At 42.1% G+C, this 26,763-nt stretch overlaps 1 protein-coding gene across 14 annotated transcripts in view; it reads right to left on the bottom strand.

Annotated features, from left to right (window-relative positions):
• Positions 1-26,763, bottom strand: part of RAPGEF2 (Rap guanine nucleotide exchange factor 2) — a 275,244-nt gene that overhangs the window by 145,700 nt on the left and 102,781 nt on the right. For all 14 annotated transcript variants that reach the window (XM_070386449.1, XM_070386454.1, XM_070386455.1 and 11 more), the window contains exon 4: positions 18,628-18,711. In XM_070386449.1, coding sequence (XP_070242550.1) covers positions 18,628-18,711 — 84 coding nt within the window. The remainder of the gene's footprint in view (positions 1-18,627; positions 18,712-26,763) is intronic.

Genomic DNA, 26,763 nt, shown 5'->3' with positions numbered 1-26,763 from the left:
TGCTTCTAAAACATATAGTTAAGAAAAAGCCAAGCCATGGACTGGAAGAAAATTTTTGCAAAATACATCCAAAGGAATTGTATGCAGAATATATAAAGAACATACGCCAAAGTAAGACAGTCAATTCAATTTTTTTAGTGTGCAAAATCCAATTTAAAAATATGGTTTCAAATGGGTGAACTAACACTTCAACGAAGATACATGAATGGCCAATTAACACATTAAAAATTCTCAACACTAGTCTTCAGAGAAACACATAATAAAACCACAGTGTAATTATCACCATATATATGCTGAAGTGGCTAAAATTGGAAAGACAGATAATACCAAGTGTTGCAGAAGATATGCAGTAACCAGAACTCTCAAACTGCTTGTGGGAGGGCTAAATGTTACAGCTGGTATGGAAAACAGTGTGACAGCTTTTTACCAAGTTAAACATACATTTACTACATAACCCATCCATCCCACTCTCAGGTATTTATTCAAGAAGTCATGAAAACATGTCCACACAAACAGATGTCCATGAATACTGACAGAAGCAAGAAGTGGAAGCAACCCAAACCATCATTTTCAAACGGTGTTTTGTAAATGAATACTATGACTACTGCTGCTGCTGCTGCTGCTAAGTCGCTTCAGTCCTGTCCGACTCTGTGCGACCCCACAGACGGCAGCCCACCAGGCTCCCCCGTCAGCGGGATTCTCCAGGCAAGAACACTGGAGTGGGTTGCCATTTCCTATCTTGCTTATAAAATTCAATAGGATTTATGAAATCTAGCACCCCTTTTATATAAGAATTGGCAATATACTGCACGACTTGCTTACAATAGTACATGAGATAATTTTACATTGGAATGAACAGTAAGGCAAAGTTTAGTTGTCAAAGCCTGTCCCTACAGCCTTCTGACCTGTACGGGCAGGTCAGAAGACCTTCTCTTTTTTTGCCTCTGTATTCTCCCTATTTACCTGCCCCTCCACCATATTCATTTCATCTCTGATATCCACCTACCTCAGTTCAGTTCAGTTGCTCAGTCGTGTCTGACTCTGTAACCCCATGAATCGTAGCACACCAGGCCTCCCTGTCCATCACCAACTCCCAGAGTTCTCTCAAACTCACATCCATCGAGTCGGTGATGCCATCCAGCCATCTCATCCTCTGTCGTCCCCTTCTCCTCCTGCCCCCAATCCCTCCCAGCATCAGAGTCTTTTCCAATGAGTCAACTCTTCACATGAGGTGGCCAAAGTTCTGGAGTTTCAGCATCAGCATTGTTCCTTCCAAAGAACACCCAGGACTGATCTCCTTTAGGATGGACTGGTTAGATCTCCTTGCAGTCCAAGGGACTCTCAAGAGTCTTCTCCAAAACCACAGTTCAAAAGCATCAATTCTTCGGCGCTCAGCTTTCTTCACAGTTCAACTCTCACATCCATACATGACCACTGGAAAAACCATAGCCTTGACTAGACGGATCTTTGCTGGCAAACTGATGTCTCTGCTTTTCAATATGCCATCTAGGTTGGTCGTAACTTTCCTTTCAAGGAGTAAGCGTCTTTTAATTTCATGGCTGCAGTCACCATCTGCAGTGATTTTGGAGCCCAGAAAAATAAAGTCTGACACTGTTTCCACTGTTTCCCCATCTATTTCCCATGAAGTGATGGGACCAGATGCCATGATCTTCGTTTTCAGAATGTTGAGCTTTAAGCCAACTTTTTCACTCTCCTCTTTCACTTAAATCAAGAAGCTTTTTAGTTCCTCTTCACTTTCTGCCATAAGGGCAGTGTCATCTGCATATCTGAGGTTATTGATATTTCTCCCAGCAACCTTGATTCTAGCTTGTGCTTCTTCCAGTCCAGCATTTCTCATGATGTAGTCTGCATATAAGTGAAATAAGCAGGGTGACAATATACAACCTTGACGTACTTCTTTCCCTATTTGGAACCAGTCTGTTGTTCCATGTCCAGTTCTAACTGTTGCTTCCTGATCTGCATATAAGTTTCTCAAGAGGCAGGTCAAGTGGTCTGGTATTCCCATCTCTTTCAGAATTTTCCACAGTTGACTGTGATCCACACAGTCAAAGGCTTTGGCATAGTCAATAAAGCAGAAATAGATGTTTTTCTGGAACTCTCTTGCTTTTTTGATGATCCAGCGGATGTTGGCAATTTGATCTCTGGTTCCCCTGCCTTTTCTAAAACCAGCTTGAATATCTGGAAGTTCACAGTTCACATACTGCTGAAGCCTGGCTTGATTCAGCTCAATTCAGTTCAGTCGTTCAGTTGTCTCCGACTCTTTGTGACCCCATGGACTGCAGCACGCCAGGCCTCCCTGTCCATCACCAATTCCCAAAGTTTATTCAAACTCATGTCCATTGAGTCAGTGATGCCATCCAACCATCTCATGCTCTGTCGTCTGCTTCTCCTCCTGCCTTCAAATATTTCCCAGCATCAGGGATTTTTCCAGTGAGTCAGTTCTTCACATCAGGTGGCCAAAGTATTGGAGTTTCAGCTCCAGCATCACTCCTTCCAATGAATACTCAGGACTGATCTCCTTTAGGATGGACTGGTTGGATCTCCTTGCAGTCCAAGGGACTCTCAAGAGTCTTCTCCAACACCACAGTTCAAAAGCATCAATTCTTTGGTGCTCAGCTTTCTTTATAGTCCAATTCTCACATCCATTCATGACTACTGGAAAAATCATAGCTTTGACTAGACGGACCTTTGTGGGCAAAGTAATGTCTCTGCTTTTTAATATGCTGTCTAGGTTGGTCATAACTCTTCTTCCAAGGAGTAAGCGTCTTTTAATTTCATGGCTGCAGTCACCATCTGCAGTGATTTTGGAGCCCCAGAAAATAAAGTCTCTCACTGTTTCCATTGTTTCCCCATCTATTTGCCATGAAGTAATGGGACCAGATGCCATGATCTTAGTTTTCTGAAACTAAACCACCCACCTCAACCCCTCTAAATTATGTTGTAGCTATCAAAGGCATCACACTGCCTGATATGCAAGTTCAAAGCATCTTTTATTCCATCCTCTCCCTTCTCTGTAATTCAAGTCACTAAATTCCATCATTAGTCTTCCTAAATTACTCTCACATGCACCTCCTATCAAATTCTATTTCTATGAAAACACTAGTCAGGTCCATAGAGATAGGGTTCCTGTCTCTGGTCCCAGCTATACAGCATCTTCCAGGATCTCTTCGTTCACTCATCATAAAACTGCAGTGTTTACTGGTGCCACAGTCATCAGCCCAATTGCTCAGTTAAGATCTGACTGACCACCTGCTTGTGAGCTTTGAAAAGAGAGGGTAAGGTCCAGCCCAGATTGTGGTGACTGAAAGTCTCCAGGGTCAGGGCCTCAGGGTAGTACCCATCCTAAGCCAAGGGAATCTAATAAGTGGCCCAGCTTGGTCAGTTATTGTTCATATTACCTCCTAACCATCTTTATTGCCAAATGCATACTCAGTCGTGTCTGACCCTTTGTGGCCCCATGGACTGCAGCCCACCAGGCTCCTCTGTCTGTGGTATTTCCCAGGGAAGAATACTGGAGTGGGTTGCCATTTCCTCCTCCAGGGGATCTTCCTAAACCAGGGATCAAACCCACATCTCCTGTATTGGCAGGCAGATTCTTTACCATCGAGCCACCGGGGAAGCCCCTTATTGCCAAATACAAGGACTCTAATCCAGGATCTTTTCTACTTTTTGTCTCACAAGCACTTTTTAAGAAAAGTTAAAACATACTGCTTAGGCTTGGATCATTATCAGGTAGCTCTTCTCCATATATCTGAAGGACTATGAGCGTCAGTCACTCAGTCGTGTCCAACTCTTCGAGACCCCATGGGGTGTAGCCCACCAGACTCCTCGTCCATGGGATTTTTTAGGTAAGAATACTGGAATGGGTTGCCATTTCCTTCTCCAGGGGATCTTCCTGACCCACAGATCAAACCCAGGTCTCCTGTAACTACTCTATACTCTGACATAGATAATAAAACCACTGCTTTAGCCACAATGATGCTTCCATACACAACATTAACTATATATGTCTATATATTGATATGCTGCTAAGTCGCTTCAGTCGTGTTCGACTCTGTGCAACCCCCTAGACGGCAGCCCACCAGGCTCCCCCGTCCCTGGGATTCTCCAGGCAAGAACACTGGAGTGGGTTGCCATTTCCTTCTCCAATGCATGAAAGTGAAAAGTGAGAGTGAAGTCGCTCAGTCGTGTCCGACTCTTCGTGACCCCATGGACTGCAGCCTAGCAGGCTCCTCCGTCCGTGGGATTTTCCAGGCAAGAGTACTGGAGTGGGGTGCCATTGCCTTCTCCGCTATATATATTGATATAGACACACATTAACTATATATAAAATTAACATATAAAATTTTACTTAATGGGATACTTAATACTTAATGTGTATTGATATTACCTCAATTTTTTTTTAAAGTTCACTTAAATAAGATAATGATTTAAAAACCCAGAAGACCCTAATCACAGATAACTCTTCATTCTGTGCTTCCAAAATTATATAATAAGTTAAAATCCAAGATCAGATGACTAAATGGTAAACTGATATGGTCTCAAGATTCTGAATAATAATTATTATTTTAGACTATATAAAGAACCATGGCAATAAAAAACTTTTGATATATATACATAAACACACATATGCATACACATATCCTGTATATGATTTAGACTGAATAAAATATTAATAGTTTTATTAATAGTGAAATAAAATACTAATAGTTTTCCTACTTGTAAAACTGAATTAAGTGTGAATACTTAATGGTGGTTTTCTAAATGCACCCTTTTAAGTATGCATTTTAGTTCTATATTTTTAGAACTAAAAATATAATAATAAAATATAGGAAAATGTTGGACAGATTTTGGGCAATGCCTGAGTTTTTAAAATTACCTGAAAATGCCCAAGAAATAGCAAACTTATCTTAATGAAACTGACACATTAAGCAGCTTATAGCTATAAAATGTAAAATAAGCCATTATAAAGTAAAAATTATCCTTAAATATCAGACTCATTCAAAAAATTTTAGATGAAGGCTAAACTAAGAACATCCAGTTATTAAATGTTTGTGTAGACCTGTAACACATCAACATTCAATACCAGAAATTATACATTTAATTGCAAAAATATCCAACACCTATTAAGCCATATATGTGACAAAAGAAAGAAATATCTAAGAAAACAAATCTTTTTTATTTTAAACTTACATTTCAATATTCTAATCAGTAATAAATATTAAGCATATAGTTTTTAAAGCCACATTATACTTAATTAAATTTTAACATAAAAAGGCAGTGATATACATGTCTAAGCTATATTTAAATTTATTTTAACTATTTCTTAATTCTTGAAGTACTTTTAAACAATTTTTAGCATATCTGAAAAACAAAATGTGGTACATAGTACAGCATAAAGTCATTTTCTTTAACATTGAAATATACAGCTTTGCTGTCTATTATATATATATATATATAATAGATACCTATATTTCATACACACAAGTTTACAGTCATAGTAATTTTATAGTCATAGTAAAATAATAACAGAGGGTCCCGGGACTGTGATTAGTTAGAAATTGAATTTTAATAACGACATTCCTATTTTACGAAGTATAATTTGCTTCATCTATCAATTTCTCTCTTAGCGATAGCCTTACTCTTACCATTTTCGCTCAGTGTTCCCAACACTGAAAGGGTATTTCTTTATACAAAACCAAATTGAGCTGCTCTGTATTTTAAGACACCATGAATTCATACAGATGGAGCAGTAATTCACACACCCCTCCAAATCAACCCTTCCCCAGAACAACTGTGCACACACAAGGGGTGCGAGCTCCTTTGCCCTTAAGCAGTAAACAATTCCGACATTTTACGGAGAAAAACAATGTTGTATTTCATTGTTGTATTTCACTGACACATATCAAACTTTGAAACCTTTATGAAGTATAATATCTACTTTTGCAAGAGAACCAAACATCACTGCCAACACGGACTTCCAGGGTGAAATCACAGGCTTATTTATGCAAAGGTCCTAGATGACAGGCCCCCTGACTGAAGACTTTAAGCATCAGAGGCGCTAGAACATTAACTCTACATACATATACGTCAGAACGCTTCCCTTGAAGACTACTTACTGTATTAGGACACCACCAACGCTGGTATTCCAAGGACCACAGAAGCCTGACTTTTATGCACAGCTCACCTGTGCAGCTGTAGTTATAGCAACCGAATTCCCAACTTGACCCAGCCACGAGCTCCCTCTCCAGAGAACCACACTGCTCTGTGCATCAGGTATCACACTGGAACAGGGTCAAAACAATGCTAAATCAATGCTAGCTTTCCAGGATGAAGATGCTGCGTCCTACAGCAGAGAGTACAGCCAATTCCCAAAGGGGGAATGTTTTAGTATATCCCATTGTAGTTTTTAACATATTTCACTCTACCTTTAGACATCTACCTTATTTCAAATTTAACACAGGATATATTTACATCAAGCACAACTAAACTCTGCCTTCAATAGCATTAACTCTAGTCTAACCAAGTTCACATTTGCTTCAAGATGTATTTGCTTTATTTGGAATTCTTTCCCAGCTTCCTTAAAAATCTTTAACACATATGTTTACCTTCTGTGTGTGTCCTGGGAATACTTGAACCTGAGTCACCCTCAAGTAGCACAGGCAGGAGTTACAGATGATGTAAGGGCTGAGAAGGGAGGCACAGGGCTGAGGAACAGAGGATCTGATAGAGAAAGCTAACAGGGAGAGAGTGAGGGAAACTAACAGGGGCTGCTGGCTTCCTGCTCTAATCTCTCTCCGTAGAAGGATGAAAAGTCAAAGTGAAAGTCGCTCAGTTATGTCTGACTCTTTGTGACCCCATGGACTTCTCTGTCCATGGGATTCTACAGGCAAGAATACTGGAGTGGGTCGCCATTCCTTTCTCCATGGGATCTTCCCAACCCAGGGATCAAACGTGGGTATCCCCACTGCAGACAGATTCTTTACCCTCTGAGCCACCAGGGAAGTCTCTTAGAAGGATATTTGTAATATTATTATTTTCAGGGACACAATGCATCTCAGAATAAGACAGATCTTAGGTTCCTGGGTGACTAGAAGTGGCCATATGACTCCACCTGGACAATGTGATGTGAAAGGAAACTTTGTTTCAAGGACAGAAGTTAACTTTTTGCTCATCTACTTTTCTGCTGCTTCTGGCTCCCACTGCAGATGTAATGGCTGGAGCTCAGCAGCCAGTCTGTGCCCTGAATGGATGCTGAGTACAAGAAAGCTATGAGCCAAGAAGAAAGATGGGACCTGGGGCCATTCTGGCTGGTGATCTTCAGGGTTCTCTCACAGGAGAGAAAAAAGTAACTTCTACTGCATTTATGTGATTGCTTTATGTAATCTAAATTAATAACTTCACTGTAATTAATACAGAGAGCAAACAATATACAGTAAGATGCCACCTGCCCTTTCCCCTCTTTCACATCCCAAATGGATTGTGTGCTGCCCTCAGCCCAGGCTCCCCAGATGCCTTCTTCCAACATGCTGCAGCCCCATTCCCGCCTGACTTTTCTATACTAACCTGACTTTCAATAAATTATAGCTTGTTACAAGTGATTTCTCAGGGATTATGTTCTTATAGTATTGTTAAGCTCTTTTTTTAAGTGATTTTTAAAAGGGCACAATAAAAATAGAATCCTGAACCAATACGATTCAATGAATATTTATTAAATGCATGTTCTGGGCTAGGCCCTGCAGCAGTAAAGATGAATATACACAGCAGAGGCCTTTAAAGACTTTCACAATTGAGAAAGCATGTGGTTTTCAGTGGGTGAGGAGGCATGAGGGGCTGGAGGGGAGGCGGCAACAGTGAGGTGACCATCCCAGCAGAGAGCAGCAACCCAAGACCATCTCACTAAGGAGGCTGGGTGTTGCCTATTTGGCAGCTGAGTATCATTTAAGCTCATTATGCAAGGGATCAACAAGAAGAGTCTGGGCTTTTAAATGATGATATGGTTTCACTATGGAAGAGTCTTGAGAGCAAGTAGGGAGCTGCACAGAGCAGGTAACAATAAAGGCATTGCTGGTGGGGATGAAGGCAGGGGACCTGGCAAATGTGGTCACTGCTAACTCTAAGGTGTTATTAGCTAAAAGGAAAAGAAAAAACAAAAAACCTGTCAGAGGAGAAAAGAAAGGTCAGAGCTGAGACTCAAAGAAATTGCTCGAGTAGGTGACAAGCTGTTTATAAAGCCATTAATGACAGAAGCAGCATTCCAGATATGGTATCTCCAATCCCAGGGCCTGGACACCCTGCTCCCCTCGCCCCCTGCCGTGTGCAAGAGTAACAACGCCCAGTAGTCCCTACACCCACCTGCCCCATGCCTGCCCCAAACACTTGCTGGGCTGGGGAGGGACATAAATGATCACATGTCAGTGACCACTGATATCAAGTGGGCACTCAACACTCCTTTTGTTTCACAACTTCTCTCTTGCCCAAACTCCTCAGCACCCACTGCGCTTCACAACCATACCTGGACCTTGACTCTGATCATGGGCCTATAAAAGGGTAAAGCGCTTTCACTCTTTCCAAAGCCAACACTTGCCCCGTCGTGGGCTTCACCCACTTCTGCACAACCCCCCACCCTCCTGTATAAGCCCTCTTCGCGGGGTTACTCACGACATACAAACACACTCTGGCATCTGCTAAAGAGATACATCCCCCACGACCCCTTAACTCCAGCCAAAACACCACTTCCTCCCTCCTCCCCACAGTGGAATTTCTGGAAATGATAAAATTTCTCTTTCACCAGTGCTTATCTCCACAAGTAGCCCCACCGCTTCACTGAGATGTGCTTACTCAGTGATCCAGGTCACCTGTGACCTTCATGTTGTTAAATCCAAGGTCATTGTCCAGTCTCACCCTAGTGATGCTCCATGAAAAAGCAGACTAACAGACCACCCCTCTTCTCAAAATGCCGTTATCCCTTGGCCTTGGTGACACACAGCAAGATCTCCATGTGTCAGCTCCGTGGTCCAGGCAGGCATTTGGAGGCTGAGTTACATTTGTAGGGTGGCTAAGACAGAAGATGCATATGAACAACTGCAGGGGAGCCACTCAGGACAGAGGTCACCATAGAATGGCCCATCCATACTAATTAAGCACCTCAGAGAGACATAACCAGCAGCCTAGGGTGATGGTTGATTCTGGAAGTTAGCTCCAGGCACTATGCTCATCACATCTGAGCACCATTATGGTCAACAGGTTCACGTATGCTGAAGCCTGGCTTGGAGAATTTTGAGCATTTCTTTACTAGCGTGTGAGATGAGTGCATCTGTGTTGTAGTTTGAGCATTCTTTGGCATTGCCTTTCTTTGGGATTGGAATGAAAACTGACCTTTTCCAGTCCTGTGGCCACTGCTGAGTTTTCCAAATTTGCTGGCATATTGAGTGCAGCACTTTTACAGCATCATCTTTCAGGATTTGAAATAACTCAACTGGAATTCTATCACCTCCACTAGCTTTGTTTGTAGTGATGCTTTCTAAGGCCCGCTTAACTTCACATTCCAGTATGTCTGGCTCTAGGTCAGTGATCACACCATCGTGATTATCTTGGTTGTGAAGATCTTTTTTGTACACTTCTTCTGTGTATTCTTGACACCTCTTCTTAATTGCCAACATCCGCTGGATCATCGAAAAAGCAAGAGAGTTCCAGAAAAACATATATTTCTGCTTTATTGACTATGCCAAAGCCTTTGACTGTATGGATCACAATCAACTGTGGACAATTCTGAAAGAGATGGGAATACCAGACCACCTGACTCTTGAGAAACCTATATGCAGCTCAGGAAGCAACAGTTAGAACTGGACATGGAACAACAGACTGGTTACAAATAGGAAAAGGAGTACCTCAAGGCTGCATATTGTCACCCTGCTTATTGAACTCCTATGCAGCGTACATCATGAGAAACGCTGGACTGGAAGAAGCACAAGCTGGAATCAAGATTTCCAGGAGAAATATCAATAACCTCAGATATGCAGATGACACTGCCCTTATGGCAGAAAGTGAAGAGGAACTAAAAAGCCTCTTGATGAAAGTGAAAGAGGAGAGTTAAAAAGTTGGCTTAAAACTCAACATTCAGAAAATGAAGGATCATGGCATCTGGTCCCATCACTTCATGGGAAATAGATGGGGAAACAGTAGAAACAGTGTCAGACTTTATTTTTTTTGGCTCCAAAATCACTGCAGATGGTGATTGGAGCCACGAAATTAAAAGATGCTTACTCCTTGGAAGGAAAGTTATGACCAACCTAGACAGCATATTCAAAAGCAGAGACATGACTTGGCTAACAAAGGTCCATCTAGTCAAGGCTATGGTTTTTCCAGTAGTCACGTATGGATGTGAGAGTTGGACTGTGAAGAAAGCTGAGCGCCAAAGAATTGATGCTTTCGAACTGTGGTGTTGGAGAAGACTCTTGAGAGTCCCTTGGACTGCAAGGAGATCCAATCAGTCCATTCTAAAGATCATCGGTCCTGGGTGTTCTTTGGAAGGAACGACGCTAAAGCTGAAACTCCAGTACTTCGGCCACCTCATGTGAAGAGTTGACTCATTGGAAAAGACTCTGATGCTGGGAGGGATTGGGGGCAGGAGGAGAAGGGGACGACAGAGGATGAGATGGCTGGACGGCATCACCGACTCAATGGATGTGAGTCTGAGTGAACTCTGGGAGTTGGTGATGGACAGGGAGGCCTGGCATGCTGCAATTCATGGGGTCACAAAGAGTCGGACATGACTGAGCGACTGAACTGAACTGATGGTCAACGGGTATGTCAATTTTTTCACTGCTGCTGGGCTGGATGTGGGGAAAATAATTGTAGAAGATGGAGGGAAAACAGTCAAGTCCCAGAGGACCGGCTGACACTCATACACACACACACACACACACACACACACACGTGTACACTCACGTGTGTACACACACACACACCTTTATGCCTATAGGTGTGTATTTAATCCAATTATATCCAGTTATACATATGTTTATATGTACAGATCACATTAAAGCAAACAGAAGTACATTTCTATGACTCCCTGCCTAACCAACTATTTCATTAACTGGCCAAATACAGGTCCCAATCACCTGCTCCTGAAGGTGATAAAAGAGCATGATAATTGAGTACACAAACAATGCTTGAAATAAGCAGTTCTTATAACTTAATTAAAAGACGCTTGCTCCTTGGAAGGAAAGCTATGACAAACCTAGACAGCATATTAAAAAGCCAGAGACATCGCTTTGCCAACAAAGGTCCAGACAGTCAAAACTATGGTTTTTCGAGTAGTCATGTACAGATGTGAGAGTTGGACCATAAAAGAAAGCTGAGTGCCAAAGAATTCAGGCTTTTGAATTGTGGTACTGCAGAAGACTCTTGAGAGTTCCTTGGACAGCAAGGAGATCAAATCAGTCAATCCTAAAGGAAATCAGTCCTGAATATTCACTGGAAGGACTGATGTTAAAGTTGAAGCTCCAATAGTTTGGCCACCTGATGTGAAGAGCCAGCTCCCTGGAAAAGACCCTGATACTGGCAAAAGAAGAAGTGGGCAGCAGAGGATGAGATGGTTAAATGGTATCACTGACTCAGTGGACATGAGTTCGAGCAACCACTGAGAGATAGTGGAGTGTTAGTTAGAATAGACCACACAACAGCAACAACATAACTTATTAGCCCTTCTAACTCTGTTGTTACCTACTCACTTTAGGTCACCTCAAATATCAAAGTCTTATGGTTTCTCTTGGAAGGGAGCAAAGAAGGGAGAAAGAAGGAAGGGATGATGTTTTCTTTTAAAGAAATACAAGAAACTTCTAATAGTACTGGCTATAAAGGAAACTTTTGAGAAGCTTATGTATCACCTCATTTAATCCTGTTATACGTTACTGGTATCTCCACACGTGAGCAGGTATGTAAGATCAGTACATTATTTTTAAAACTCAGTGTGGCAGTTTAAGATGATTCATGGTTTTCTTTTGTTTTTCTATTTTCCCATCCCTCCTTTCATAACCTTCTGGGCTTCATCTGTGCTGCTACTGTTGGGATGTTGCCAATGCTAGGGGTAAACCTCACCTGTGATGAACAATTTCCAGCACTCTGCCTCTCACTGCCCTTCACACCTTTCGGATACAGTTCATGCCCAGTAAAGGTGCCCTTCCATGACATAATTCACCAGGCACTTATTTTTAAAATGCCAGCCTCCATCTCCAATATGGCATCACATGACAAAACAAATCTGTGCCCTTTCTGGAATATGACGTTCTAATCCTATGCAGCCCTTTACGTGGAATAAGGAACATTTAACCGTACCTTAAGTCCCTACTGCACAGACACAGAATCATTCTCCCATTGTTTCACCCCCTTTCACTACTGAAAACAACCAGCGAGTTCTCAAAGCGATCAATTAACTTATCACATACACTGGCAAGCAGAAGGGAGGCCCGCAATTTTTAATCTCCAGAAGTCATTGTTTGTCACAGGAATCAAAACGAGAATAGTTATTTCAGCCTCTCAGAACTGATTAGTTAAATGTCTTGTTTCCCCACTTATCCTCATTAGAGCTGCCAGATCTAATTTAAAATGTGATTATTGAAAGCACCCTAGCATAATTTTAATTTTTACATTGTGGGTGTATCTGGTATCAATGGAAGGGAAGTGCTAACGGTATGTGGACACGGCCACCGAGGTGCAAACCAACGCTGTACTTCCTCTTCAGCCCCTGCCAATGTCACCTGAGACCTAACCAACCAGCGGCCCTGGGCTGCCAGCCAAGGGATGCAGGCTTGTAAACTGGGCTCCCATCACCGCTACTGTCATCAATGCCTGGCAACTCACTACTCCATGCCTGGAGGTGCACTTCTACTCCAGAAAAACGATCCTGTTCGCATGGCCCTGTTGGACCTACTGCCCAGGCTTGGACTCTCCTTCACTCGTGTTCCTGAGCTGTCACTCACGCTTTTCTGCATCCAGATCTCCTCTCCAACCACTGCCCGACAGTCTAAACCATTAACCCAATTCCAAATTCCCTCCCTTAGGACTTCCCTAGTGGTCTAGTGGCTAAGAGGCCTAGCCCCCAATGCAGAGGGCCCAGGGTCAATCCCTGGTTGGGGAACTAGATCCCACATGCTGGAATTAAGACCAGGGCACAACCAAATAAATAACTTTTTTTTTTTTTTTAAGATAAAATTCACTTCCTCAAGAGCCACACTTAACTACCATCTACATACATTAAAATACTCCTGTCTCAGAGAGGATTTTGCCTTTGGTGTGGCCTTAGCTAAACTGATTCACACTATACCATTTAATGATCCTATACCATTTAATGCAGTTCTTTCACACTGCACATAGGACTGCCTCATCTCCCCAGGCAGGTATTCAACTGCCTGCCGGCAGGGTGGAGACCACCATGCTTCCGTGTAGATGCCAGAACACAGAGACTAAATGGTAGGGCTTAAGGCAAGTTTCAACTAACATTGGAAATAACACAGAAATAGGCCTCAAAATTGGAACTCTACCAAACCCACTTCAGAATAAGAGAGAAAAACCCACAAATACGAAAAGCGTCAGTAAACCAATCCCAAATTTTGATGGCATTTCAATGTTTAGCCATTCCCACCAACAGCGCTTTCCAGTTACTGATCTGACTTCTTATGCCACATGCAGAGCACAGGCTGCTTCACCTACTACGTCTGCCGCCAAACAAAATCTGGTCCCCAGACCCTAAGACCCATGCGTGAGAAGCCTTCACCCTTCTGTGTAGCCTCTGTCCCCAACCTTTTTTGGCGCCCAGCTTTCATTATGAACTTTCCCTTGTCATCACTCAAGTTCCAAGGCTCACAGCTAGTCTGGGCTTCTTTTCCTTCAGCCTGACATCTGGTTCTTCGTTGATACAGAAGGGTAGAGACTGCTGACTGACTCTATATTAAAAATAGAGAAAGTTTTTAACTGTCAGAGCAATAAAAATATTATCTGTTTACAATTAAATATGGTATGCAAGATCATTTCTATGGAAAGGCCCTTCCTTGGAGGCCTTTATGATTAAATTTACTCAAAAAATCAGATCCAGTGTTTTATTTGGCTGCATGAGGTTTTAGATGCGGCATGTGGGATCTAGTTCCCTGACCAGGGATTGAACCCAGGTCCCCTGCCTCGGGAGCATGCAGTCTTAACCGCAGTACCACCAGAGAAGTCCCTAGATTCAATATTTTAGTAGGAGTGTTTTTTATTTTCTTTTTGCCCCAAGATTATGACCGACATAAATTCAAGAAGAATCTGTATAACAGTAGAGCTTCATGTCTGTAACATCTAGTGTACTGTTTTGTTTTTTTTTTTACTTTTTTTTTTTTTACAAATAGGTGTAAAAATGATTTTTATATTAGTAGAAAAAGAGTCCAATCCTATGAGTTAACACAAAACCTAGGTAAGGGAATTCCCTGGTGGTTCAACAGTTGGGACTTCAAGCTCTCAACGCCAAGTGCCAGCATTCAATTCCTGGTCAGGGAGCTAAGCTCCTAAGATCCCACAAGTTGTGTAGTGTGGTCAAACAAAAACCTAGGTAAACTATGTCCTTCTCTATAAACAATCCAAATCACGTTGAAAGTTTAGAAACAGTCTGGGCCTATCTTTAATACCTAAAATTATCAGCCTTTCAAAGAAGTCAGCAACTGAAAAATAATATTAACCCAAGTTACTTTTCTATGACTTTACTATAAATAGGCTTTGGTATTTGTAAAGTGGGGCAGTTTTAGAAGTAAGAAAATTTAAGAATATAGCAATTCCTATTACAGTTCCTTAAATACATGGATTTGGAGCACATTAGGGCAGTGAACATTATTAATATTGTCCTGCCCATTAAGTACAAAAAACCAAATGTTCCTTTAAAAACTGTTTTTACAACTGCACCTTCAGCTGAGATAACTTTCATCCACTGCTTACCAGCCCCACTGTAGCTACAAATGATGCCTCTGAAAACCTTAAGGGGAAAAACGCCTTCCTCAAGACACTTCACTACCCCTTGCCTGTCACTGTCTAAATATACCAATCCAGCTACAACGATGGCAGATGTAAACAGCAGGGCAAAGCCTGGACCACTTAGTGACCACAGCTGCTCTGCTTATAGGCTTAGAAAAATACACACAGTCTATACCATTTCCATTCATCTATGCAAGTGTCCACTCCGGCCTTTTCCTAAATGAGAGTGAGAACAATCCCTGCTGTACTCCTGCCTTACTTTGCTCACCCTCCTTCTGATCATACAAAAACACTAAATTTATTTTAAATAAAACAAAAACAACGATATGTTGTACATTGCTTCGAGAACCCAAACTGTACTCCAAATAAGAGTTTAGCTTTATATGTAACATTACTAAGTGATACGACAGCCACTGTGCAAATATCCATGTTTCAAAACTTGGTAAATATCTAATAGGTTTACAACGAAACTCATAAAACAACATCTCATTACTGACATGGTTTACAGTGCGGCAGAGTGGGCATGTTGTCACTGACAGCCACAAAGGAATTCATGAGCTCCACAAATGTTAAACATCTCAAGGAACAATACTCATGTTTGAACAACCAAAATAAAGAACAATCCTCATCTGTCTAAAAAGAAAACAAAAATAAAAAATAAACCCATAAAATGCTGGCCTAAATGTCAACTGAGGAATCCAATAAAGCTCATGAAATCTGGAAGCCAAACGGCAGATTTTCTTCATGGACACCACCCTACCCACTGGGCAGTATCAATGCAATTTCAGGAGAATTAGTTAAAAATATGACAATGTTGTTCAAAGTGTTTTGATACAGAACTAGCTGTTTAGGGTGAATCACTTTCAAAATGAGTTGAAACTTTCAAGAGAATGGTCAGGTTACTGATAACCAATTTCCAGGCTAATGTGAGAAAAACATGGTAAACAGAGAGAGTCACCCATGAACTGGACGTTTTATAAAACCAGACTGCTCCTAACACCTAGTCCACAGGATGCTCTGGCCAAACCTCAGTGTTTGCTGGACAGGGAAGCGCCTATGACTCAGTGTCAACCTTTAAGGCAGGACCAGCGGAGGGCCCTTCAGGACTGTTCCTAAGGCAACATCCCCAGAGGAAACAAACAAGTTGGACGCAGCAAAGGCCACCAGGTGCAACATGAAGAAACAACCTATAAATAGCTCTGGCTTGTCACTCAGTTGGAAACACCATCCCTCCTCATCCCATTACAGCCCTGACTCGCCAGCATCTGACAGCCAAAGAGTAACTTGTGTCATCTTTGAAAATAATTAGAAATGGGAGCCCATGTGTTCATGGAATAGGTCTGAACTGCAAGTCCTCTTTCTTGTAGAACAGCAGTTTTCAGAACATTCGGTTCCCTTTTCACAAGTTACAACAAGCTGTCACTTGAAGCTGACGATGGCTGGCAATCAAGAAAGACAGCCATGGGGTTCCTCTGCCATGCTGGGAACTCAGTCTATAGATTTCAATCATAAAACAGACCTGGTATCACAATGATGAAGTTGCTAACCTCGGTTCTCTCTAAGATGCATAAACTTCAAAGCACATTCATTATAGCATTATTTATAATAAAAGGTATCAAAAACTTACCCTTTACAATTATTAACCAAATTGTGGGAAGTTCAAATAACTGAACATTAAACAGACATCAAAATGCATAATGAGTAAGCCTTTATAAAGAGTTTCTGACATTATGAGCCAAGCACATACATACTCTTTAATTGAAATTAGCAAGACCTTAAATTGTTTATTAAGTATGTTCTTAAGTATGTAGAACACATACATGTAAGGCTAAGTGGGAAAAGACTAGAATATTAAAGGATCACTATCTTGGATGAGACTTCAGGTAATATTTTCCTTCTCTTTGATCATTTAAACGGTAATTACCATTATTTTTTACATTAAAATTACATTTCATTTTTAACATATAACAATGCTTAAATATGTTTTGCCTCTACTCACTTCCAAGTTCAGAAATAGAGTCAGAGCCCCCAGAAAGGGAGCAGATAGTAGGTCATATGTTTGAAGGAAAGAGAAGAGTGTTCTAGTCAATTCTCTATCTCTTTGGGAAACAGAATCCCAGGGATGACAGGGCTCTCTCACAGGGTCACACCAGGCCTCCCAGGCAGAATTCCAGGATGGACGACCACCCACCAGCCTACACTGCCATTTAAATCAGTTATGAAATGCAGGTAACAACCACACCAACCTCAAGGGACAGTTATGAAGTTAAATGATTTATATATAAAGCTTTCCAAATGACGCCTGGCAAAAAAAAGCACGACTGACAAAGCCTGGTTCTCGCATCACTGCAATACCGCTACAACTATGACTTCTGTTACGATCAAGGCCCCATCAGCACCCTCAACGTCCCACAACTGGGATCAGTTACACTGTGAGAACAACAAACGAACAGGCAACAGCGCTTCCTTCCCTCATGGGCCATTCTCCCAGGAGAGTAACGCTGGCCACCAAGAGGGCGGGGAGGCTGGAGGCTGGGGGATGCTCCCATTGGAGGCGGTGCCTCTGGCCCTCCTTTCTGCCACCCCGACACATCCCCACACCTCTGTACCTCCCCCAGCCAATAAAAACTTCCTCTCCCTATCCTGCACACTCTTTCTTAGAAAAATGTGTAAAATACCTTCTTCACATGCCCCTCATCCATTCAGAATGACTTATCAAGAACATATCATAGTATGTTTTATAAGAGAGTTAGGTTATAGAAGGTGGAGCTTGGAAGGGCACCGATTGCTACCCTTTAATAAATTTAAATAAAGTATGTGTTCAGTCATTTTAAATAAAGATAGTTAAGATTTTAAAATCTTTAGACAAAATTAAAATATTTAATTGTAAAAAATATACAATCAGGCGGAAAAAAACAACTCCTGAAACTCAGTGGTCCCAGGAGGCCTCAGGAACCCACCCACAGGCAATTGCATTTGTGGCTGGGGAGCTCTGACCCTCTCTGGCTATAGCTGATTGGAACCAGGTAACAGCTGTCCCCAGCCCACACCCCAGATTGTGGCCTGAAGATCAGAAGAAAAGACACAGACACAACCATCAAATGGTACGGATGTCAATGACACAGGTCACAAATCAACAGTCAGTACCTGGGAGCCAAAGCCACAGCAAGAGCCTGGGAGAGGGGAAGGGTCCCAGAGATGAGACCACAGGGGCCTGGGGGCAGCCCCAGCCAGCTGGGTTTCTCATCCCACATGGGCCCATGGAACCCCCTCGGCCTCTCGTTAGATGTGCAGGAGACTCCCTGTTACAGAGGCAGTCTTCAGTCCCTCTGAACAAACATGACCTCAACTAGCCTGCCAGGTTCACGGAGCATATCACAGATGTGTTCTTCACCCTTGCCCTTCGTTACAGAGGTTGGAACAGTGTGTACAACACAGAAGAGTCCTTTCTTAAGATTTACATACCAGCACCCCAAGGTACTGCCCTACTTTGTGTCAGTCAGTAGGATAGGAAATTAAAGCAGAGAGGAATTCTGCAAAAATACTCATTCTGCAAAAGGATTTCAAGCTCTATGGATCATCTACTCCAGAACGTCTATAGAATACCTGCTTCGTGGAAGAAACATGGATTCCTTGATGAACACGGAACCGGAGAGAAGGATGTACCAGCAGGTCCCAATATCATCAGGACTGGAAAGAAAAGACAGTAACATCAGATGATTATCTCCAACAAACAGAAATAAAAATAAAAACACACAAAGCACACTGTACCCATGTTAATCTCAGAATCCTGAAGAACAATGAAATATCATAAAACATGTACCTAAAATACCAGTCTTCAACCACTGGAATAATTTTTTTAATGATTTTTCACAGCCAAATAACCTAAAGATATCTATCAGTATATTTAAACCTACAGCATGTGCCATTTTCATTCCAAGTTTTATTTTTAATTTTTTGAGCTGAAAATATTTTATTTTGTTTCATAAAAAGAAAAATACAAAGAGGTAAAGAGTAGAACTGAGTTTTCCCAGCCATCTCCCCCAAGCCCCTACATTTCTCTACCACAGTTGTGAGCATCATTTAGAACTTCCTTATGCACATAAGGATGGACAAACACTCATTCCCTCCACCCTCTTTTCTTTATACAGAAAAGAGGGCATATGCTACGCTGTTCCTTCCTATGTGCTGACGCAGAGGTCTTTTCATTAGAAGACAGCTCTCTTATTAGACGTGGCTTATCTGACTTAAGCAAGTCCCTGCGTGTGTGCTAAGTTGCTTCATTCTCATCTCACTCTGTGATCTCATGGACTGTAGTCCACCAGGCTCCTCTGTCCATGGGATTCTCCAGGCAAGAATACTGGAGTGGGTTGCCCATACCCTCCTCCAGGGGATCTTCCTGACCCAGGGATCAAACCCAAGTCTCCTGTATCTCCTGCACTGCAGGGGGATTCCTTATTTATGACCACCAGGGAGCCACGCAAGCCCCTACTGGCCATCATTTCAGTGGTTTCTAATGTAGGCAATCATTGAAAAATAAAATGAAAACTGTAATGAATGATCTTGTACCTACAGGAGTAAATGTGATTAGTAACTAGATGTGCAGCTGCTGAGTCAAAGGGCACAGACAGTATAACTCTGATAAATATCGGGTGGTTATTGAGTAACTCCGGAGAAGGCAGTGGCAACCCATTCCAGTGCTCTTGCCTGGAAAATCCCATGGGTGGAGGAGCCTGGTAGGCTGCCGTCCATGGGGTCGTGAAGAGTAGGTCACGACTGAGCAACTTCACTTTCACTTTTCACTTTCATGCATTGGAGAAGGAAATGGCAACCCACTCCAGTGTTCTTGCCTGGAAAATCCCAGGGACAGGGGAGCGTGGTGGGTAGCCATCTATGGGGTCGCACAGAGTCAGACACGACTGAAGTGATAGCAACAGCAGCACTGAGTAACTCAGGAGCCTACCACCTCCCTAAGGCCATGCTAGTGGAGTCTATTTATGTAATAAATATTTAACAAATTTTCAATGAGGGCTGTTCTAGGTGCCTAGGGGACTTCAGGAAACAACAGCAACAAAGATCCCTGTCCTCCTGGGGCTTATATTTTGGTTGGACAATACACACAAAAATAAATACACTTAACTTCCCTGGCTATTCAGTGCTTAAGAGTCCGTACTTCCAAGGCAGGGGGCGTGGGTTTGATCCCTGGTCAGGGAACTATTAATAAGAACCCACATACCATGTGGTATGGCCAAAAAGCTAAAAAATAAATAAAAGAAGAAATAAACAATAAATATAATAAATTAGTAAATTATAAATCCATGCTCTGAGGAATAAGTTAGTGTAAGGCAAGGAAAATAGGAGTGGGTTGTGATAATTTTAAATGCTCAATGAGCAGAGCACAATGGTCTCATTGAAAAGAGCACATCTGAGCAAAGGGGATGAGGGGCCAGTAGCTCCCAGATGGTGAGGCTTGTCAGCCAAGGGCACGGAGGTTGTGTAGAGGCCTCTCGCCGGGCAGCCTGGCAGGGCGGAGGGGGTGCGGAGAGGCGAGGGGTGAGGGCATTCCATCCCTGAACCTGGTTGTTTATCACACTTTGGGGGTTTTGCCAATCTGCTCAACAAAAACTGTATCTCGGTTCACTTTTACTTTTCCTCTCATTATTGTAAAAGCACCTTTCTTCTTATGTTCACGAGCCCTACGCACTCCTTCTTCTGTGAAATCATAACTTTCAGCCAATGCTCTACAAGCCGTGGGACTTTTTCTTATCTGGAAGCACTTTATTAAAACTATCAGTTTGAAGACATGAGCTGTGACAACCTTCTCCCCAGGTTGCTGCTTCAGCTTTGACTTTGTTTAGTGTGCTTTTTGCCATGTGCTGAGTTCTTTGTATTTTAAAGAGCCAAGCTTATCAAATTTATTTGTCAGGATAGAGCTCAGCTTACTATGAAAACAGAAAGCCAAACACAGCAGTGGCTGAATCGCAGAGAAAGTTCATTTCTTTCACATGTACAGTAACAAGCGGTGTTGGAACCAGGCTCTTCCTGCTGTGTGGCTCGGTCACCCCAGCCCGTGGCCCCCATCTCAGACTCTAGGGGGCCGCTCCAAACCTCCGCACCGTGAGCACATTCCAACCACTGGAAGGAGGTACACACCCACCCATCTTTCCCGAGAGGACAGCATGGAACCTGCATCCTGGCAAACCACACTTGAACAGTCTGCAGCAACCTCTGCCAAATCTTCTGCTATTTTGGCAAACAGATTCTAAAGTTTTTAAAGGACACCAAGACCTCCCAGGTGGCTCTAGTGGTAAAGAACCTGCCTGCCAATGCAGGAGACATAAGACTGCGGGTTCGATCCCGGGTCAGGAAGATCCTGGAGAAGGGAATGCTAACCCACTCCAGTATTCTTGCTTGGGGAATCCCAAGGACAAAGGAGCCTACATGGCTACAGTCCATGGGGTTGCAAAAGAGTCAGACGTGAATGAAGCAACTTAGCATACAGGCACGTACACAAGTGCTATTTACAATTCTGAATAAGCTACTTAAAACACTAATTAACATCACCTAATCGTTTTCATTGCTATCTGCTTCTAACTCAAATCAACAATTCACTGTTTCCCCCTAAGTCCATACTCTGTTTTACAACTGCTCAGTCCTCAATAGCAAAGCCTCAAGAAAACATGAAGGAAAATTACTATCAAGTTTAGTTACAAAGAAACCATCAAAGTAAAATGATTTCACAAATGAAAATATAAAATACTTCAAAAAATAATTTATACCTTTTTCTCTCCAGTCTTTAGTCATGAGCTTTTGCAATTAACACCGACTCACCTAATTTGGGGGGATGGCAGGGCAAATGTACTTCTCTTCCTATATGGTGACAATATATATTATTAATTTATGATTTCTGTCGAGTAAAACTCTGTTCTGTCAAATGCAAGAATGGTTTAAATTTTTTAACGACAAGTAATAAATCACTGAAACAAAAAGAAGAAAAAGAATTATCTTGTAAACTTTTCTGCTCTTGCACTTACAAGCTCCCTTTATCACCAAAAGACTGGTCGACAGAAATGAGATCTAGAAAAGTAGGTAATTGAGGCTGATCACCACTGACTGACTAGGCACGTGACGCAGTAAACACAAATGATGAACTATTATCAAGGGAAGAAGCACGATAAATGTCCCCATGGTCCAGATGAACCATGACACAGACAATATAACAAACATTCCCTGGCTTTTTAGTTATTCCATATAGGTCCATTTAGAAGGTAAAACTACTCTGGACAAAACGAACACAAGGTTTTAAACTCAGCTTTCCCAGTGCTGATCAGAAAACACGCATGGAGAAGCAACCCACGTCCAAAATGGACAAAATACTGTGACAGTAAACACTCTGGTCCCCTGAACACCCACCGATTATCCTACGAATAGGGCTGATGCTTCATGCCAGGAAAGCCGCGCAAAGATTTAAAACGTGAAGATAAGAAACTGGTCCTCTAGACCTCTCCCACTTACTCTAATGTCATTTGCCTGATGGATGAGCTGCTTCTCTCCCTTTTCCAAAAAATTCAAATCTTAACTCACAAGAGCTGTGTTTGTTGCAGGAGGTATTTGCAGAGAATGACCATTGCCAACACTTGACTGGATTTGGTGGGCACATACTACTTGCCACGCCAAATATGACAGTCAAAATGCCTTGATTTTTAAAAAATTTTTAAAGTATATTAATCAGAGTATATGGATTTACAATAGCTTGTTGGTTTCAGGTGTAAAACAAAGTGAATCTGTTTTAATATATACATTTGTGAAAATGAAAGTTGCTCGGTCGTGTCCGACTCTTTGCGACCCCATGGGCTACACAGTCCATGGAATTCTCCAGGCCAGAATACTGAAGTGGGTAGCCTTCCCCTTCTCCAGAGGATCTTCCCAACCCAGGAATCAAACCAGGATCTCCTTCATTGCAGGCAGATTCTTTACCAACTAAGCGACGCGTGTGTGTGTTTAAAACATAAAGTTATCTATTTTATACACAGTAGTGTGCATATCTCAATACCAATCTCCCAATTTATCCCTCCCCTCCATTACCCTCTGGTAACCATAGCTTATTTTTCTACATCTGTAACTCTATTTCTGTTTTGAAGATAAATTCATTTTGTACCACTTTTTGTAACATTTGTGGGTACCAGTGGCAAAAATTTTTATTTTGAAGTCCTTACTCTTTTAAAAAAAACAAAAACAAAAAACTTATTTTATATTGGAGTATGGCTGATGGCATTAGCTTGGCTCAGTGGTAAAGAATCTGCCTGCCAATGTAGGAGACACAGGTTAGATCCCTGGGTCAGGATGATCACCAGGAGAAGGAAATGGCAACCCACTCTAGTATTCTTGCCTGTAAAATCCCATGGACAGAGGAACCTGGCGGGCTACAGTCCATGGGGTTGTAAAGAGTCGGACATGACTAAGTACTGAGCACACAAATAGCCTATTAACAGTGTTGTGATAGCTTCAAGTGGACAGCAAAGAGACTCAGCCACACACACACACACACACACACACACGTGTAACCATCCTCCCCCAAACTCTCCTCCCATCTAGGCTGCCACATAACAGTGAGCAGAGTTCCGTGTGCTATACAGTAGGTCCTTGTTGGTTATCCATTTTAAATACAGCAGTGTTGTATCCTTTTTTAGATTCTACATTTAAGTGATATCATATATTTGCCATTCTCTTAGTTCACACAATATGACGATCTCTAGGCTCATTCATGTTGCTGATAATGTCTTTATTATTGAGTTGTCTTTTTTAAAGATTCGTATCTTATCAGTCAGTTCAGTCGCTCAGTCCTGTCCGACTCGTTGCGACCCCATGGACTGCAGCACGCCAGGCCTCCCTGTCCATCACCAATTCCCAAAGTTTACTCAAACTCATGTCCATTGAGTCGGTGATGCCATCCAACCATCTCATCCTCTATCGTCCCCTTCTCCCCCCGGCCTCAATCCTTCCCAGTGTCAGGCTCTTTTCAAATGAGTCAGTTCTTCTCATCAGGTGGCCAAAGTATCAGAATTTCAGCTTCAGCATCACTCCTTCCAATGAATATTCAGGACTGATTAATTTTAGGATGGACTGGTTGGATCTCCTTGCAGTCCAAGGGACTCTCAAGAGTCTTCTCCAAAACCACAGTTCAAAAGCATCAATTCTTTGGCGCTCAGCTTTCTTTATAGTCCAACTCTCACATCCATACATGACTACTAGAAAAATCATACCCTTGACTAGACAGACCTTTGTTGGCAAAGTAATGTCTCTGCTTTTGAATATGCTGTCTAGGTTGCTCATAACATTCCTTCCAAGGAGTAAGCGTCTTTTAATTTAATAGCTGCAGTCACCATCTGCAGTGATTTTGGAGCCCAGAAAAATAAAGTCTGACACTGTTTCCACTGTTTCCCCATCTATTTCCCATGAAGTCATGGGACCAGATGCCATGATCCTTCGTTTTCTGAATGTTGAGCTTTAAGCCAACTTTTCCACTCTCTTCTTTCACTTTCAACAAGAGGCTCTTTAGTTCTTCTTCGCTTTCTGCCATAAGGGTGGCGTCATCTGCATCAGTTCAGTCGCTCAGTTGTGTCTGACTCTTTGTGAGCCCATGAACTGCAGCACGCCAGGCCTCCCTGTCCATCACCAACTCCCGGAGTTTACCCAAACATATGTCCATTGAGTTGGTGATGCCATCCAATCATCTCATCCTCTGTCATCCCCTTCTCTTCCTGCCCTCAATCTTTCCCAGCATCAGGGTCTTTTCAAATGAGTCAGCTCTTTGTATCAGCTGGCCAAAGTACTGGAGTTTCAGCTTCAACGTCAGTCCTTCCAATGAACACCCAGGACTGATCTCCTTCAGAATGGACTGGTTGGATCTCCTTGCAGTCCAAGGGACTCTCAAGAGTCTTCTCCAACACCACAGTTCAAAAGCATCAATTCTTCGGCACTCAGTTGCATATCTGAGGTTACTGATATTTCTCTCAGCAATCTTGATTCCAGCTTGTGCTTCATCCAATCCAGCATTTCTCATGACGTACTCCGCATAGAAGTTAAAAAAGCAGGGTGACGATTTACAGCCTTGATGTACTCCTTTCCCAATTTGGAACCAGTCTGTTGTTCCATGTCCAGTTCTAACTGTTGCTTCCTGACCTGCATACAGATTTTTCAGGAGGCAGGTCAAGAGGTCTGGAATTCCCATCTCTTTCAGAATTTTCCACAATTTGTGGTGATCCACACAGTCAAAGGCTTTGGTGTAGTCAATAAAGCAGTAGAAGATGTTTTTCTGGAACTCTCTTGCTTTTTCGATGATCCAACGGATGTTGGCAATTTGACCTCTGGTTCCTCTGCCTTTTCTAAAACCAGCTTGAACATCTGGAAGCTCACAGTTCAGGTATTCCTGAAGCCTGGTTTGTAGAATTTTGAGCATTACTTTACTAGCATGTGAGATGAGTGCAATTGTGCAGTAGTTTGAGCATTCTTTGGCATTGCCTTTCTTTAGGATTGGAATGAAAACTGACCTTTTCCAGTCCTGTGGCCACTGCTGAGTCTTCCAAATTTGCTGGCATATTGAGTGCAGCACTTTCATAGCGTCATCTTTTAGGATCTGAAACAGCTCAACTGGAATTCCATCACCTCCACTAGCTTTGTTCGTAGTGATGCTTTCTAAGGCCCACTTGACTTCGCATTCCACAATGTCTAGCTCTAGGTGAGTGATCACACCATCGTGATTATCTGGGTCATGAAGATCTTTTTTGTATAGTTCTTCTGTGTATTCTTGCCACCTCTTCTTAATATCTTCTGCTTCTATTAGGTCCATACCATTTCTGTCTTTTATTGAGCCCATCTTTGCATGAAATGTTCCCTTGGTATCTCTAATTTTCTTTAAGAGATCTCTAGTCTTTCCCATTCTAGTGTTTTCTTCTATTTATCTGCACCGATCACTGAGGAAGGCTTTCTTACAAAAAGAGAATAGAACCAAGAATACAAAAAGAATGAGTCGCTTAAGTTTCTCATAGTGAGATGCCACCAATAAAATCTGTTTTACTCAACTGGCCAGAAAAGTCTCCTGAGTTCGTTAGAAACCACTGTGATACCCTGCCCTCTCCTGCATTTATAATAATTATGTATCAGGCAGGCAGTGTTTCAGTGTAGACATAACCCATTTTTCTTCAACATCTGCAACCACGCCCCTTCCCACAGGGCACCTGTCATCGCGAACTCTATATTGCCAAGTAATGACTACTTTTTAAAAAGAAATGAAGAGAAAGAAATTACTTAGCAGTAACAGCATCCAACTTGTCTACACTCAGAAGGGAAGCAAAATGAATCTGAGATCTCGCTTGCAGACATATGTGGCAACGCAGCTGGCTAACAGAAGACTGACTAGTAGAATAATAATTACAAGCCTAACAGGAACAAATGGCCAGGGGTAAAAAATACCTCACGTCAGTCACTGTGGATACAACTAATTTTACTCACCAATGTTATTTATATTTTTCCCAGTTGTTTAATGTTTTAAAATTATGAGCTCAGGAGTCCCATCAAGGATTGCTGAAATGGTAAAAGCTGAATCTCAGAGTAACTGACCATTTGCAAATAACTTTAGTGTTACATCACCAGTAACAGGTAGAAAAGAGACACCTAGAGATTACAGAGGCCCCTCTGATCACCAAAATGGACACTCAGAGAAGACCTAGAAGTTTTAGACAG

This window comes from Bos mutus, chromosome 17 (genome assembly GCF_027580195.1).
Source record: "Bos mutus isolate GX-2022 chromosome 17, NWIPB_WYAK_1.1, whole genome shotgun sequence".
In the NCBI taxonomy this organism is placed as follows: Eukaryota; Metazoa; Chordata; class Mammalia; order Artiodactyla; family Bovidae; genus Bos; species Bos mutus.
Note: the sequence above shows the minus strand (reverse complement) of the source record. Positions and strands in the feature narration are given on the sequence as shown.